The sequence below is a fragment of the Lynx rufus genome, unplaced genomic scaffold (assembly GCF_022079265.1).
Source record: "Lynx rufus isolate CCGP_SWC_20201006 ecotype Redwood Valley unplaced genomic scaffold, mLynRuf1.p SCAF_5, whole genome shotgun sequence".
Taxonomy (NCBI): Eukaryota; Metazoa; Chordata; class Mammalia; order Carnivora; family Felidae; genus Lynx; species Lynx rufus.
The window spans coordinates 91,173,916-91,188,784 of NW_025814867.1; the positions used below are offsets into that span (position 1 = coordinate 91,173,916).

General features: G+C 38.5%; 2 protein-coding genes across 5 annotated transcripts in view; one reads left to right on the plus strand and one right to left on the minus strand.

Moving 5' to 3' along the window:
• Positions 1-14,869, plus strand: part of ILDR1 (immunoglobulin like domain containing receptor 1) — a 258,601-nt gene that overhangs the window by 130,985 nt on the left and 112,747 nt on the right.
• CD86 (CD86 molecule) overlaps positions 11,801-14,869 on the minus strand; it is a 68,141-nt gene continuing 65,072 nt past the window's right edge. For 3 of the 4 annotated variants that reach the window (XM_047099382.1, XM_047099381.1, XM_047099384.1), the window contains one exon: positions 11,801-13,511. In XM_047099382.1, the coding sequence (XP_046955338.1) occupies positions 13,418-13,511 (94 nt within the window). In that variant the 3' untranslated portion in view covers positions 11,801-13,417. The remainder of the gene's footprint in view (positions 13,512-14,869) is intronic. The other variant, XM_047099383.1, reaches the window with a different exon arrangement.

Here is a 14,869-nt window from a genome sequence, read left to right on the forward strand (position 1 = left end):
CAACTCTTAGGATAGGACTGCACCTCCCCATCCTGCCCCAATACCATAAAATACTTGTTCACTACTGCTTTCATACTTTGCCCCCCGCTTCTCTAAATTCTGATACTATCTTATTTTATTATGCTTTTCTTTTGATTCTCCCTTCTCAAATGAGTTCTTAAACTTCTGCAGTGTGATGCAGCCTTTATTCCTTCTTCCCAAGGTAATATACATAAGCTGTTTAACATAGTGCCTGACGTATAGTGTGCTCAATAAATAGCGACGATGATGATGATGGTGATGATGACAATGAAGATGATGGCAATGATACAGCATCACTTCCTCACATAGGTTTGGGAAGATTTGACCAAACCAATACTTAAGACCCTGAGGTAAGGTTTTCTTTATAACTTACCTATATTTCCTGCTTCAAATAAACTATTTCTAACAAGTTCTGAATATAAGCAATTAGAATCAAAACTCTTAAAATTTTCATTGACCTGTCACCTTGTTTCTTTAAGTCTTGCTACAATATATTTTTTTTCCAGTCAAGACTGTTTAAACCCTGAGGGCATTCACATATGTTAATATGCATACCTGGACTATTAGAGATTCAAGGAGAAATTAACAGAAATATAATTTTATTGTAATAGTGGAACTTATGACTCAGTCTTTGACTGTTCAAGCAAGCAAACAACAATAACAACAAGAAACCAAAAGTAAAGATAAAAAAAAACATGCATACCTGGTTTGGACATAGGAATATATTTTTCACAGTAAGAAAAGGCATTCCTTTTTTTCTTTCTAAATTGATAATGAGAGTCTCAAACTCTGAGATATGACTCTAAGAGAGTTCAACAAATAAACTGAAAACTAGAGGGGAAAAAAGTCAGTAAAAAACCCACTATGTTTTGATTGTTTGGGTTGGCTTTTTTTTTTTTTTAATGAAATAGACTTGATGTTTTCCCATCAAATGGATACAGCTCAACTGTTCTACAAAGGTTGTGAGGTGTGAAGCCTGAGGGCAAATACTTGATGTGTGCAGTTAAAAAGTTGCAGGTGGGCTGGTGGAAACAGCATGTAACTAGTTTGTGTTACCAGTCAGCATGGCAACCATACCCTGGCGCACCCTAGTAAGAAGCTTCAGGTATATCCTCTGGGTTGCAAATATGAACTTAAAGAGTTTTATGTATTTGGTAGTCAGCAATCTGGGAAGCAAAAAGCCTTTGCTTCCTACTTTGTATCTCTTGTCTTTCATTTGTCAAATTACCTTTCTCCTACTCCCATATTGGATCTGTTGTATTGAAAAGGATCTTTTCATCTTGGTGACTGTATCAAAGACTGTGATTTATTTATTTATTTTTAATTATTCTTGTAAAGCAAAAAATTTTATTACTGAATATTTAATGCTTCCATTTGTTTAAAGAATTTAGGGGTTTTTTTTCTTTAAAAAATTTTAATTCTACTGTAGTTAACAGTGTTGTATTAATTTCAGGTGTATATAGAGTAATTCAACACTTCCATATATTACTCAGTGCTCATCACGATAAGTGTACTCTTTTTAAAAAAAAAAAAACTTAAAAAAATTTTTTTAATGTTTATTTATTTTTGTGACAGAGAGAGACAGAGCATGAACGGGGGGAGGGTCAGAGAGAGAGGGAGACACAGAATCTGAAGCAGGCTCCAGCCTCTGAGCTGTCAGCACAGGGCCCGACTCGGGGGCTCGAACTCACTGACCGTGAGATCATGACCTGAGCCGAAGTCGGACGCTTAACCGGCTGAGCCACCCAGGCGCCCCTAAAAAAAATTTTTTTAATGTTTATTTAGAGAGAGAGAGAGAGAGAAAGAGCACGAGCGGGGGGAGGGGCAGAGAGAGAGGGAGACACAGAATCCGAAGCAGGCTCCAGGCTCTGAGCTGTCAGCACAGAGCCCCACGCGGGGCTCAAACTCACAAACTGTGAGATTATGACCAGAGCCAAACAAAGTTGGACGCGTAACCGACTAAGCTACCCAGGTGCCCCATGATAAGTGTACTCTTAATCTCCTTGACCTATTTCACCCATCCTCAATCTCCCTTCTGGTAACCATCTGTTCTCTATAGTTAAGAGTCTGTTTTTTGGTTTGTCTTTTTTCCTTTGTTCATTTGTTTCTTAAATTCCACATGTGAGTGAAATCGTGTGGTATTTGTCTTTCTCTGGGCTATTTCACTTAGCATTATATTCTCTAGCTCCACCCATGTTGTTGCAAATGACAAGATTTCATTCTTTTTTATGGCTGAATAATATTTCATTATATATAACATAATATGTTATATATATACATTATATATATGTTATATGTGTGTGTATATATAAATATAACGTTATATATATCCATTCATCTTTTGATGGATACCTGGGCTGCTTCTATAATTTGGCTATTGTAAATTGTAAATAATACTGCAATAAATACAGGTGTGAATACATCTTTTCAAATTAGAGTTTTCATTTTCTTTGGGTAAATACCCAGTATTGGAATTACTGGATCATATGTTAGTTCTATTTTTACTTTTTTGTGGAATTTGCATAGCATTTTCCATAGTGGCTGTACCAGTTTGCATTCCCACTAACAGTGTGTGAGGGTTCCTCTTTCTCTGCATCCTCAATTGGCCTCACTTTATCCTCACCAACACTTGTTTTTTGTGTTTTTTATTTTAACCATTGACAGGTGTGAGGTGGTATCTCATTGTGGTTTTGATTTGCATTTCCCTGATGATTAGCCACGTTGAGATCTTTTCATGTGTCCATTGGCCATTTGTAGGTCTTTGGAGAAATGTCTGTTCATATCTTCTGCTCATTTTTTAACTGGATTATTTGTTTTTTGGGTGTTGAGTTATATATTTAAATAAACTGTATAAGGAGGTCTTGTGTACCCTTTACCCACTTTCCCCCAGTGGTAACATCTTGTATAGCTGCAGTACAACAGTTAAAACTAGGAAATTGACATTGGTATGATCCACAGAGGTTATTTAGATTCACCAGTATTGTTTTATGTGCATTCATCTGTGTGCATGTGTATAGTTACATGCAACTTTATCATGTGTGTAAATTTATGTAAAAACTGTCATTCATGTAATAAGGAAATATTCCATTGCCACAAGGCTCCTTTGTGCTTTCCCTTTGCAGCTGTGTACCTCCTTCTTTCTCCACAACCCATAACCATGGCAACCACCAATCTGCTTTTTTGTCTTTATGATTTTGTTATTTAGAGAATGACATATAAATGGAATCATATGGTATGTAATATCTTGGGACTGGCATTTTGTAGTTTGATTTACATTTTTCTGATGATAAGTGATGATGAGCATCTTTTCATGTGTCTGTTGGCCATCTGTATGCCTTCTTTGGAAAAATGTCTGTTCATATCATCTGCCCATTTTTAAATTGGATTGTTTGTTTTTTTGGTGTTGAGTTTAATACGTTTCATATTTTGGATACTAACCCTTTATCGAATATGTCATTTGCAAATATCTTCTCCCATTCATTAGGTTCTTTAGTCTTGTTGATTGTTTCCTTCACTGTGCAGAGCTTTTTGTTTTGATGCTGTCCCAATAGTTTATTTTTGCTTTTGTTCCCCTTCCTTCAGGAGACATATCTAGAAAAATGTTGCTACAGTTGATGTCAGAAAAATTACTGCTTATGCTCGCTTCTAGAATTTTTATGGTTTCGGGTTTCATATTTAGGGTTTCGTACTTAATCCATTTTTAGTTTATTTTTGTGTGGTGTAAGAAAGTGGTCCTGTTTCAGTCTCTTGCATGTACTTTTTCAGTTTTTCACCACCATTCTTGAAGAGACTTTGTCTCATTATATATTCTTGCCTTCTTTGTTGAAGATTAATTGACCATATAATTGTGGGTTTATTCAAAGACTATGATTTATACTATTGTTTGTAGTCTACTAGCCTTGCCTGAATTATGTCACCTTTCCAACATCATTTAGGATTTCTTTTATCCCATTCTGATTGAGTGCAGAGAACTCTTGTGGTCTGTCTCTCCTAAAGCAGCTCCCCTAAGTTTCCCCCTTTTCCTGTCATTTGGATTTGCTTCTGTAATGGAGTCTACTTAGACCTGCCCCTGATCTGATGAGCCCAGGCACCAGGATCCAGCCTGGAAATGTAAGGAGGCTCTTCTAGCTTAGCAACTCAGAAATGCTAAACTTGCAGGGGCTAGTTGTGCCAGTTTTCTAACTGGTTTTCTTGCCTCTAATCCAAAACCATTCAAATACAAAACCATTCTCTGCATAATTGCCCTCTAAGAGGTCTTCCAAAATCTGGACTGGGAGCCACTGGCCCTTGAGAGAACCCCTTTTTCTCTCAGCCTGACTGCATAGAATTTTATGTTATATTTAGTAAGGGCGGAGCTCTCTGCCATCTTGATGGAAAGGAGATATTATTAAGTCTGGAAATAATCTTGACAAAGATAAATATCTTAAAAAGATGACTTTGGCTTCAGCAGTAAGGATGGAAAAGTCCCATGCATATAAAGTGATTGCATGGATCATCTCGGTCCCTGGGTTGAGATGCTGAGAGAGGAACTTCTTCAAGTGAAGCTGATGTAGGAGGAGTTGCAGGAGCATTTCTGGCTTTCAGCAAGGTGTGGAGGGACTTCTGGGCTAAGTGTTACATGAAAGAATCCACACCCACTACTATTACTCCATCATGGCTTCCTGTTCCCATCCTCTCACTACTAATGCTCACTCACCACTCCCCAACCCCACCCTACTGAAACAAGCTATATAATTGCTTATTTGCTGGATCCCTCCCCTCCTCCCCTTCTCCCTCTCTTTTCAACTGTATAATCCTCATATCTTTTGGATTGTGCTTGATTTCATGAAGTAGGTAGGTGTTATTAACCCTATTTTACACATAAGGAAACCTAGGATCAGAGAGCTCAAGTAATTTGCCCCAAGGTCGCATGCCAACTGTAGCAGTGCCAGGTCTATCTGACCCAAAGTCAACGCTCTTGCTACATTATAATCTGTTGATGCCCATTTCCCAGCCCTTCCAGCTAACAGGAAGCACAGAGGGCACCATGAGGTGGAAAGCAATGACCTGAAGGTCAGGAACCTGAGTTCTAGTGCTGACTTTCTTTGATGTTGGGTGAATCCCCTCCTCTCTGCCCTTGTTTGCCACCTCAAAGGGAAGGGCTCTACTGGATAGTTTCTACATTTCTCCCATTTCTAATCAGCTGTTAGGAAAATTTAGTGATTTTTTACTCTGTGTTCTCCATATTTTGGAAACCTAGGAGTTCAGAGTGTGTGATCTCGGAAACAATGCTATACAATCTGATCACGGGAAAGGAAGCCACTTTGCCACATGCAGTAAGTAGGAGGAAACTGATACTACTGCCAGAGTGGAGAGCTACTTTCTGCAATAAGTTCATGTATATTTTTAAAGGGCTTCTTTTCACAATAAGAGATTTAAAAAGTAATGAGCACTCTAATATTTGTTATGTTACACTTGTTTGTAAAAAAAAAAAATACTACCTTGCTCTTGTGTGTATGTAAATAGGGAACACTGTAAATGGTGCCAGGATGAGAAAGGCTGGGGTGCTTAGTTTCTTCTGAAAACAGTATTAGTAGACAGCCTAGTCCCAAGACACAGCATCTGTGGTTCCCCCAGCATTGGGATTCTGATTTAGACTTTACAGGTGTAGGGCCCTATGAATACCAAAATGTATTCCCCTTTCCTCATTCACTAAAGAAAATTTATTAATCACTGTAATAGAATGTGTAGCTTAACAGGAAATAATTTGAGAAGTGGGAAATCTTATGTGTTTTTTCATAAGAATGAAAACTACTGGTTCTTTCCTCTTCTCTGTTTCATTCATTATCTGTGACTTTTATCCTTAATGCTTGTTAAGTTACTCTTTGCAGATAAATATTTTCTTAGGAAATGTATAAGGAACAGACAAAAATAACTGCTCACAAAATTAGAAATGTTTTATTACATGTTGGCAAACTTGAAGGGTAGCACGGTTCAGAGATGTTGCTGTAAACAGACAATTTTCCTTTTCTATTCTACTTTAACCTTCCCACCACCTTACCCATCTCTGAGTGAGTTCATTTTCTGTTTCCACGTCTCTCCAGACCCTGCTTCTTAATTCCTGTGGTATCTATCTCCACCTCCCATGAGGGCCAAGGAATGTTTGAGTTCTTTTAAGCTCTAAAAGTATATGATTCCATGAAATGAGAGGTTTTACTTAAGTTAATGAGGATGTTTACTAAAATTGAGGGGTAGGTACAGGACACACTTTTACCTCCTGTGTAGGGCCATGTGACTCTGTAATCCTGCTTCCTGTTGGCTGGGAAGATCTGGTCTGGTGTGACTGCTTTGAAATAATGGGTTCAGAAGGCTGAGATGGTTCAAGGGATGATTATCCCGGGTGGCCAGAGGCAGCCTTTTTAGGGAGTGAATCCAAGTCATACTTAGAGCGGGAAATTAAGATTTTAACCTGGGAGGAGAAGTTGATTGTCAGGTCTCAGTGGTATGGCAAGGTCAGAGGCAATTGGGTGATCAAAAGCCAAAGCTAGGATGGTTGGTAGAAGTTGGCATGTAGAACATGAAACTACCCAGACTAGGATGTTTAGGACTATAGCTGTGTATAACAAAATAACACTTGCTATTTGGTGGCTTGGATTTCCCCTAGGAAACCTGGAAGTCCTCTATATATTGGCCAATGGCCAGAATCATGGTGCTTGGTAGGAAGGAAAGTTTTAAGATAGGAATGAATTACTGCTGGGAGGGGCATTCTGTGATCCAAGGATATGGTGTTACTGTGCAGCCTGGGTAGTTGTAAGGTGTGTGGTCCAACAGACATAGTGGTATTTGAGCCAGGTTTTAATGATGAACAAGAGCCCATTAGGGGCGCCTGGGTGGCTCAGTTAAGTGTCTGACTCTTGATTTTGGCTAAGGTCATGAATTTACAGTTAGTGGGGTTCGAGCCCTGCATCGGAGCCTCTGACAGCGCAGAGCCTTCTTGGGATTCTCTCTTTCCCTTCCTCTCTGCCCCTCCCCCCTCATGCTCTCTCTGTTTCTCTCAAAATAAACAAATAAACTTTAAAAAGTTAAAAAAAAAGGGTCCAGTAAACAAAGACAGAGATGGAAAGAAATATTCCAGAGATACAGAATAGTGTAAATGGAAACAATCTGGATAATACAGGCTATATTTCAGAAATTATTAGTAGCTAAATCTGGCAGTACCATGGTTTCTAATAAAAGAAGAGGGGAAAATAAGGTTGGTATAGTTGGGTTAGTTTCAAGTCACATTGTTGATGACTTTGGATGTTAGACTGGAGGCACTCAATGGTATAATCCTAGAATAGTGGAGTTCCAGGTACAATGATAGATTAAATACATACATCTAATTTTATTACCTTCTAAAATTCCACTAAAACTAAAGAAAAAATATTTTTTAACTTAAGTGGACAAATTTAAAAGTATAAGAATAGGAAAGGAGACAAGTTTGGAATCTGAAAAGTAGATGGTTGAGTGGTAACTAACTTAATAAGGCAGGACAGCCAAGTCTAACCTGTCAGTGCAGAAACCCAAGAAACAATCCAGTTTATACTCCAGAACCATCAAAAGCCTCAGGAACTGGTAGGACCAAGAACCAATTGAGGGGAAGGTTGAGGGAAAAGATAAGGGTCAAAATAAGGAAGACTGGGTAGAAGTTGTGTGATAGTTAGAGCTGCACTTTCCTTTCCCACTCCACACCACTGGGCAACTCCCCTCTCCCATCTTGGCAGAAGTCAGGAGTCTTGTTCTATGGAGAGGGTAAAGCAGAAAGTGTTTGAATTGGGAAATATCTCACACATTTGAGGATGGAGTTACCATACTGAAAACATAGATTACGTAAATTTATTCATACTTAATAAAGCCTGCAGAGACCCCACCACTATCACATGTGCACATATTGCTTTTCTCTTTTCTCTCACGTGACTCCCAAAGTGCTGACAGCCAGACTTCCACCTTCCAAGCAAGATACAGGAAAACTACCAACTGAAGAGGAAAGATTTAAATATGGTTCCCCCATAAATGCCCATCCAGATCCCTTGACTGTAATGGTAAGTTAACAAGCCCACCCATAGACTTAGATCCTCCAAACAAATTTTTAATTCCTTACTCTTAATCATGAACAGACATCACCATCAGACATCTGAGCAATCCTCCAACATGGATGATATAGACCAAAACCAACAAATAAAAAGAAACAACTTGGAGGACACAGAGATAAGGGAGGAAAAATAAGACTTGAACAATAACCTATTACTGACATTTTCAGAGAGTCAAGAGATGATAATGCAACCATTAAGAACAGACTCCTTGCAAAAAGAAACATTCAGAGAATAGAAAAGAGCTTTTGGAAATTAAAACATGATAGCAGAATACAGCAAAAAGGTTGAAAGTTATACTTGAGGAAATCTTTAAGAAATCAAACAAAAGACAAAAAGATGGAAAAGGAGAGAGGAAGATAAAATGGGAAGATCAGTCTAGGAGATCCAACATTGGAATCCATATCCTAGAATGAGAGATTAGTGAAATAGAAGGGAAAAAAATAATCAATGAAATAATTCAGGAAAATGTCTCTAGAGTGAAGGACATGCATTTCCAGATAGAAAAGGCCACCTCAGTGTAAATCACAGTAGATGAATGGGAATTTTATTACAAAATTTAAGAACACTGGATACAAAGAGAAGATCTTAAAAGCTTCCACATAAAAGGATAAGGAGTCAGAATTTCTATAGCTTTCTCAAGAACAACACTGAAAACTAGAGACAATGAAAATAACTTCTAATCTAAAATTCCATATCAAGCCAAGTGATTAATTAAGTGGGAGAGGAGAGGAGGATAGGGTAAAGACATTTTAGATACACAAAATATCATTAATTTCCTATATATATCCTTTCTCAGAAAGCTACTGGTGGATATGTACCACCAAAGAGAGGGAGTAAATCCAGAAAGATAAAAAATGGGGGCACCTGGGTGGCTCAGTTGGTTAAGCACCTGACTCTTGATTTCGGCTCAGGTCATGATTTCACACCCGCATCAGGCTCTGCACTGACAGCATGGAGCCTGCTTGGGATCCTCTCCCTCCCTCTCTCTCTGCCCTTCCCCCATTCTTTCTCTCTCACTCTCTCTCTCAAAATAAATATTAAAGAAGAGAAACAAAAAATGAAATGCAATAAATGGGAGATACATTTCAGGGTGACTGTTGTTCATCAGACCTAGGGTATAACTTGTTCAAACTGGAACAGGCTCAAAATTTGTGTCTAAAGATAGTGCAGGACTCCATATCTGTTAAGTATTTTTTTCTTCTGGAGTTAACAGGCAGATGTGGTAAAAGCCAATGGGATCTCTCTTTTATTATAAGATCCACAGTAATGCTGGCATATGGGTGAGAGTGAAAGCCAATATAGTAATATGTTTTTAATATGAAGGATTATACTGAAGACAGGTGTCTCTCTTAATCATCTTAGCAAGGGTCTTATGTTTAGGCTGTTTGCTTAGGTGTAGAATAAAACCAAATCTGGGGTGCCTGGGTGGCTCGGTCAGTTGGTTGTCCGTCTTCAGCTCAGGTCATGATCTCACCGTCTGCGAGTTCAAGCCCTGCGTCAGGCGCTGTGCTGACAGCTCGGAGCCTGGAGCCTGCTTCAGATTCTATGTCTCCCTCTCTCTCTGCCCCTCCCCCTCTCACACTGTCTCTCACTCTCAAAAATGAATAAACATTAAAAAATTTTTTTAAATAAAAAAATAAAAAAAAGAATAAAACCAAATCTGCCTGAATAAGGGGAAAAATATGTACACACACATGTGTGTATGTATGTATGTTTATATATATATACTATATATACATATGTATATGTACACACACACACACGTGTGCACACACACTTATAAATAGGCATAGTGTGTCTATGGAAAGATACATAAGAACCTGGAGATCATAGTTGTCTCTCTGTAGCTAGGGAAAAGAAATGTGAGGAGACCTTTTCTTCACTATTTATCTCCTTGTTTCTTTTAATGTTTTGGACAGAATGCAGGGTAAGAGAGACAACAGACTGGGATCAGTAGAGATTGTCATGTTCTTGAATTGAGGAAATAAGGGCCTGAATGAGAAAAGAAGGGGTGGGTGCTGAAGTCATAAGAATACTTGCCTGGTCTTGTGATAACCAAATGTGGCAGGAAGGTGGGGTGGCAGTAGGTACTGAGGGAGAGGCTGGAGGGCAGTGGTCAGAGATGACTCTTTGCTTTCTAGCCCAGGTTAACAAATCTGAGAACACCGTGAGAACACCGAGGAGGGTGGATTACAAAAGAATAAGTGGCAGGGGTAGAGGTGGAGGAGTTGGAGGCAGAAGTTGTAGTTCGCTTTCCTTCTGACCCAAAACTCATTTTTGCTGGTCATATCATGTGTCTTATCATCCACAGCTTCTGGTCTTGTGAGATGATGGAGTGGCTTCTGGAAATCTCAGTGATGCATCCTTGGGAGGCACCACCTCAGAGGGTTGAGGGAGTGTAGTGCAAAATGTGCTGTAGGCACTCAACCAACCAAAATGGTATTTCTTCTATGGCTGAGAAGCAAAGGGGCAGAGGGGCTGATGCTTTGCAAAACTTCCCCCAGCTCTGTCACTTACTAAGTTAGTGACCTTGGGTTAATTACTTTGACCACTCTATGTCTAAGTTTCTTCATCAACAGAATGGTCATTATATCCCGATACCTCACAGGGTCATTGTGAGGAATAAATGAGATAATGAGTTTAAAAGTTTAGAAGAGTGCCTGGTACAAGGTAAATACCAGTAATGTTAACTAGCAGTGTTATACTTAATGACATCTTTTAACTGTTCTTGGAACACAGACTTCCCCCAGACTTGGAACACAGAAAATCTGGAGAATTTAATATACAGAGGAAGGATGTTTTCACCAGAGGCACATTAATGTTTCATTCAATCTTTGACAAATAGTTTTGAGGTACTCTTAGGTGCCTAGGATTCATTGGTAAAGAAATTAGACACATTGCTGCCCTCACAGAACCTAGAGGTTTTTTTTCCCAGAATTTCCTTGGGTCGTCTCACATGTAGCAATATATACTAAGTGCATGCTATATGCTAAGTGAACATACATATATGTGTGTGTGTATGCATTTATTCATTTTTAGTTGAGATATAATAGACATATAACATTGTACCAATTTTAGATGTACAACATAATGGTTTGATATATGTATAGATTGTGGAATGATTGCCACAATAAGTTTTGTTAACATCCATCACTACATATAGTTACAAACTTTTTTTCTTGCAGTGAGAACTTTTAAGATTTACTTTCTTAGCAACTTTACAAATATACAATACAGTTATATGCATTTATTTTATAATCAGGGTATTTTAAGGAATATTTTACATTAAGATTTTGTTTAATGTATATATGAGCACATAATTTAAAATTACAGAATATAAAAGTTACAAACTGAAAACCAAGTATCCCTTCCCTAACTCCAAACTTCCCAGTTGTCCTCAGAAAGAACCTCCCTTACTTGATTTTTTATGTCTCATGACTGAGATAAACATATAGAATCATATAAGCCCCCTTTTCTTATACAATGGTTAGGGAAAGGGGAAGAGGAGGGTGTGGGATGAGTCAGAGGCCATTAGCTGACTGGAGAATGAGGCTTCCATAGAGACATTAAGAGGGAGAAAGTACATTAGGAAGACAGAGGAAGTAATATCAGACTACAAGGGTTGAGTAGTACCACTGAAGTAGAAGCAGAAAATGGAGACTTTTAAATCAATTTAAGAAAAATTTATTAAGAACTCACTATATGAAACATGTTAGAAACCAACAAGATGCTTATGGCCTAATGAAGCAAATGCAGGGAAGAACACACAAATGGTAATATTACAAGGACAAGCATGGCTAGTACAGCTGTCTACAACCTTCTAGATTCCTTTATGTAGAATAAGAAGAAATATTTCTGTGGGTTGGGCCTCCCAAAGTTCTCTCTTGGTTTGGACTGAGGCTGCCTCGTCCCTTAGTGATGCTGCTTTAGAGCCAGGGTCATCTGACTCATCTCTACTGGGCTAGTATAGTCCTCTCGTGTACCCAGTTTCCCCATCATTTATAATGACATATAGACAGTCCTCAGATATAAATTTGCCAGCCCTGCTCTTGGCCAGCTGATCTCTCCCTAGGGCACCTGCCAGCTAAGTTGGCCTTTAGATGATTTACATCTTGGTCCTCCTGATTCCACTCTAGCTCTTTGTGTCTCAGAAGTAAGTTGAAAGAGTCCTAAGCTTCCTTCCATTTATCCCATTATCAAGATGATAGGTCTTCCTCCCCTGCTCTGCCTGCAGCCAGATGAAACATCACAATAACTTGATTATTATCCAAACTTCTCACCAACCACCATGGAAGCTGCTGTCTGTCTTAAGTCCTTTTGGACAGACCGTCTACCTGTTGCTAATCCCAAGGTTTGTCAGAGGACTGGACAGACAGGACATTCATGTGCATCTCTGTTGTCAAGATCTTTCATTTTTTTTTCTCTTTTGAGTGTTGTGATCTCTCAGTTGGCTCTTGCATAGTTGCCCTGGATCATCATCTCAGTCATTTCTTTCAAGAAGAGAAGTAGGTTCACAATGCGCAGTGCTTGACCCAGTGTTCTCTGCTAAGGCTTATCTATAGCTTGTTCCGCAGGCGGATCCTTCTCAGGTTAGCAAGGGCCCAGATAGAAGTGGATCCAGGATCCAGAGCTGATTCCATCTTCATTGTTCTTAATTTTCCAAATTTTGAGTTGGTCTGCTCATCATTGTCAGCACGCCAAGCCACCATTTTCCTACTGATCTTCACAGAGGGACAAGAGCTCCTCAGCAGTGATTTTTCTCAGGGCATAGTAATTACATTATTATAGTACACATCTCTTCATGTTTCAAGATATTAATAGCAATACTATAAAAGCCATAAAATATATAACTCCCACAAGACTGAAGAGGTAGTTATTCAGTCACAAATATACAAGATAGAATGAGGCACTACCTTAGAATTATCATAGATAAAAGCCATTATTCCAGTAATTGGGAGTTCTACATAAAACGCAATTTATAAAATTAAGAAAAGAAGGCTGAATGTGAAACAGGAGGTGTTAGTCTTAAACATTATTCCTGAGCCAGGAGCCAGTCAGGTGAGCTTGGCGCACAAATTTGCTCTGAAATGAAAAGAAGCAGTTAAGGTCTGCTCCTGAGGTAGGGAGCAGAGCTGGCATTACAGGGTGGCTTTCTCAGATGGAGTCCTGGAACCTCCACTATTATTAATGGTAATAATAATATTAATAGACAAAAAAAGGTAAGCCCAAAACTTGAAGGGAAAGGCATATAAACAATGGACAGTTATATGGACTTTATTCTTTAATTAAAAATGTGTAGTACTTTTGTCGCCTGAGGCTGTCTTCAAAATGTTAACACACTGGGCTTCATCAGATCTCTCAGGTACGTGGTATGGTACTCTGGAAAAACAGAAAGAAAAAAAACTGGGTGAGATTTCACAATACAGCCACTTTATTTTTCTAGATTTCAGTGACAGGGTGAAACATAGGGAGCCACTGCAATAGCAATAAGGAGAAACAAACTATTGAAGAGAGAGAAGGGGATGTGCTGTTCATGCTTCCTTCAATTAACTATCCTTTATTTTAATCTGGGCCTGCCCCTGTCATGTGTTGATTCCTTGCTGCCTTCTCTCTGTAGGCTCTTCTGGCTATTTCTGAACTGGGTCTGTGAGGACAGGCAACATCTTAGCACCTGGGCTCATCATCCAGGATTCCTAGATTCACAGCAGCTTATGCATTAGGTCAATGCTGAGCACTCTGGGGGCTGTGCATCCTGGGGTTATGACTGTATCTTTGTGACCAGGTGTTTGACTTAGGATTGCTTTGACCCTATGACTGTGTGGCCAGAGCCTTGATATTCTTGAGAGCCCTGTTTCTCAGGGAGGATGGAGTACAAATAATCTGATTTTATCATGTTGTGAAAGAACTGATCACCAGGAATCCTTATGCATTCTTCATGCATACATTCATTCTGTCAACAAATATTTGCTACAATAGCCAAGATATGGAAACCTAAGTGTCCACTGATAGATGAATGGATAAAGAAATTGTGGTAATGTACATACAATGGGATATGATTCAGCCATAAAAATGAATGAGTATTTTGCCATTTGTGACAACATGGATGGACTGTTTTTGTTTTTAGTTTGAATAAATTGAATTTAAAAACAACTGAAAACTTCAACTCTTAATAAAAAAGGACTTCATCATATTTTGTCTACTTTAGCCCCTAGTATGTGGACAAAAGATAATATAAAGAAAAGGATATACACATTTCCCCTGTGTCATATATAGGATTGCTTATTTAGATTTGATTACGTAAAAAATCTAGAAAGAAAGCAAATAAATGAAAAAATAAAAATCAAACAACTTATAATACTGCTCAGCTGAAAGCAAATGTAAGAGAAACTAAGCCCTGATGAATAGCATTTACTTTTCCATGAAACTCTTTTTCAACATGTTATATATTTACCAAATCACTACCATGTAAATGTTATGAATACATCCCATTATCTGTAAATCGGTAGATGCCATGAAAATTATAACTATAGAAAATTGTTAGTATTATAAAAAGGCTACTTTCTATGGATTAAAAAATATCTGCTACTATAGTTTCGTTACAGAAAAAAATTATTGAGCACCTACTATATGCCAGGCACTGAGCTGGGTGCTAGCAGCACAATGATAAGCTTAACTGTTATGGTCTGTACCCTCCATAAGTGTGTACTTCACAGAGGTTAATAATGTAACTGCACAAA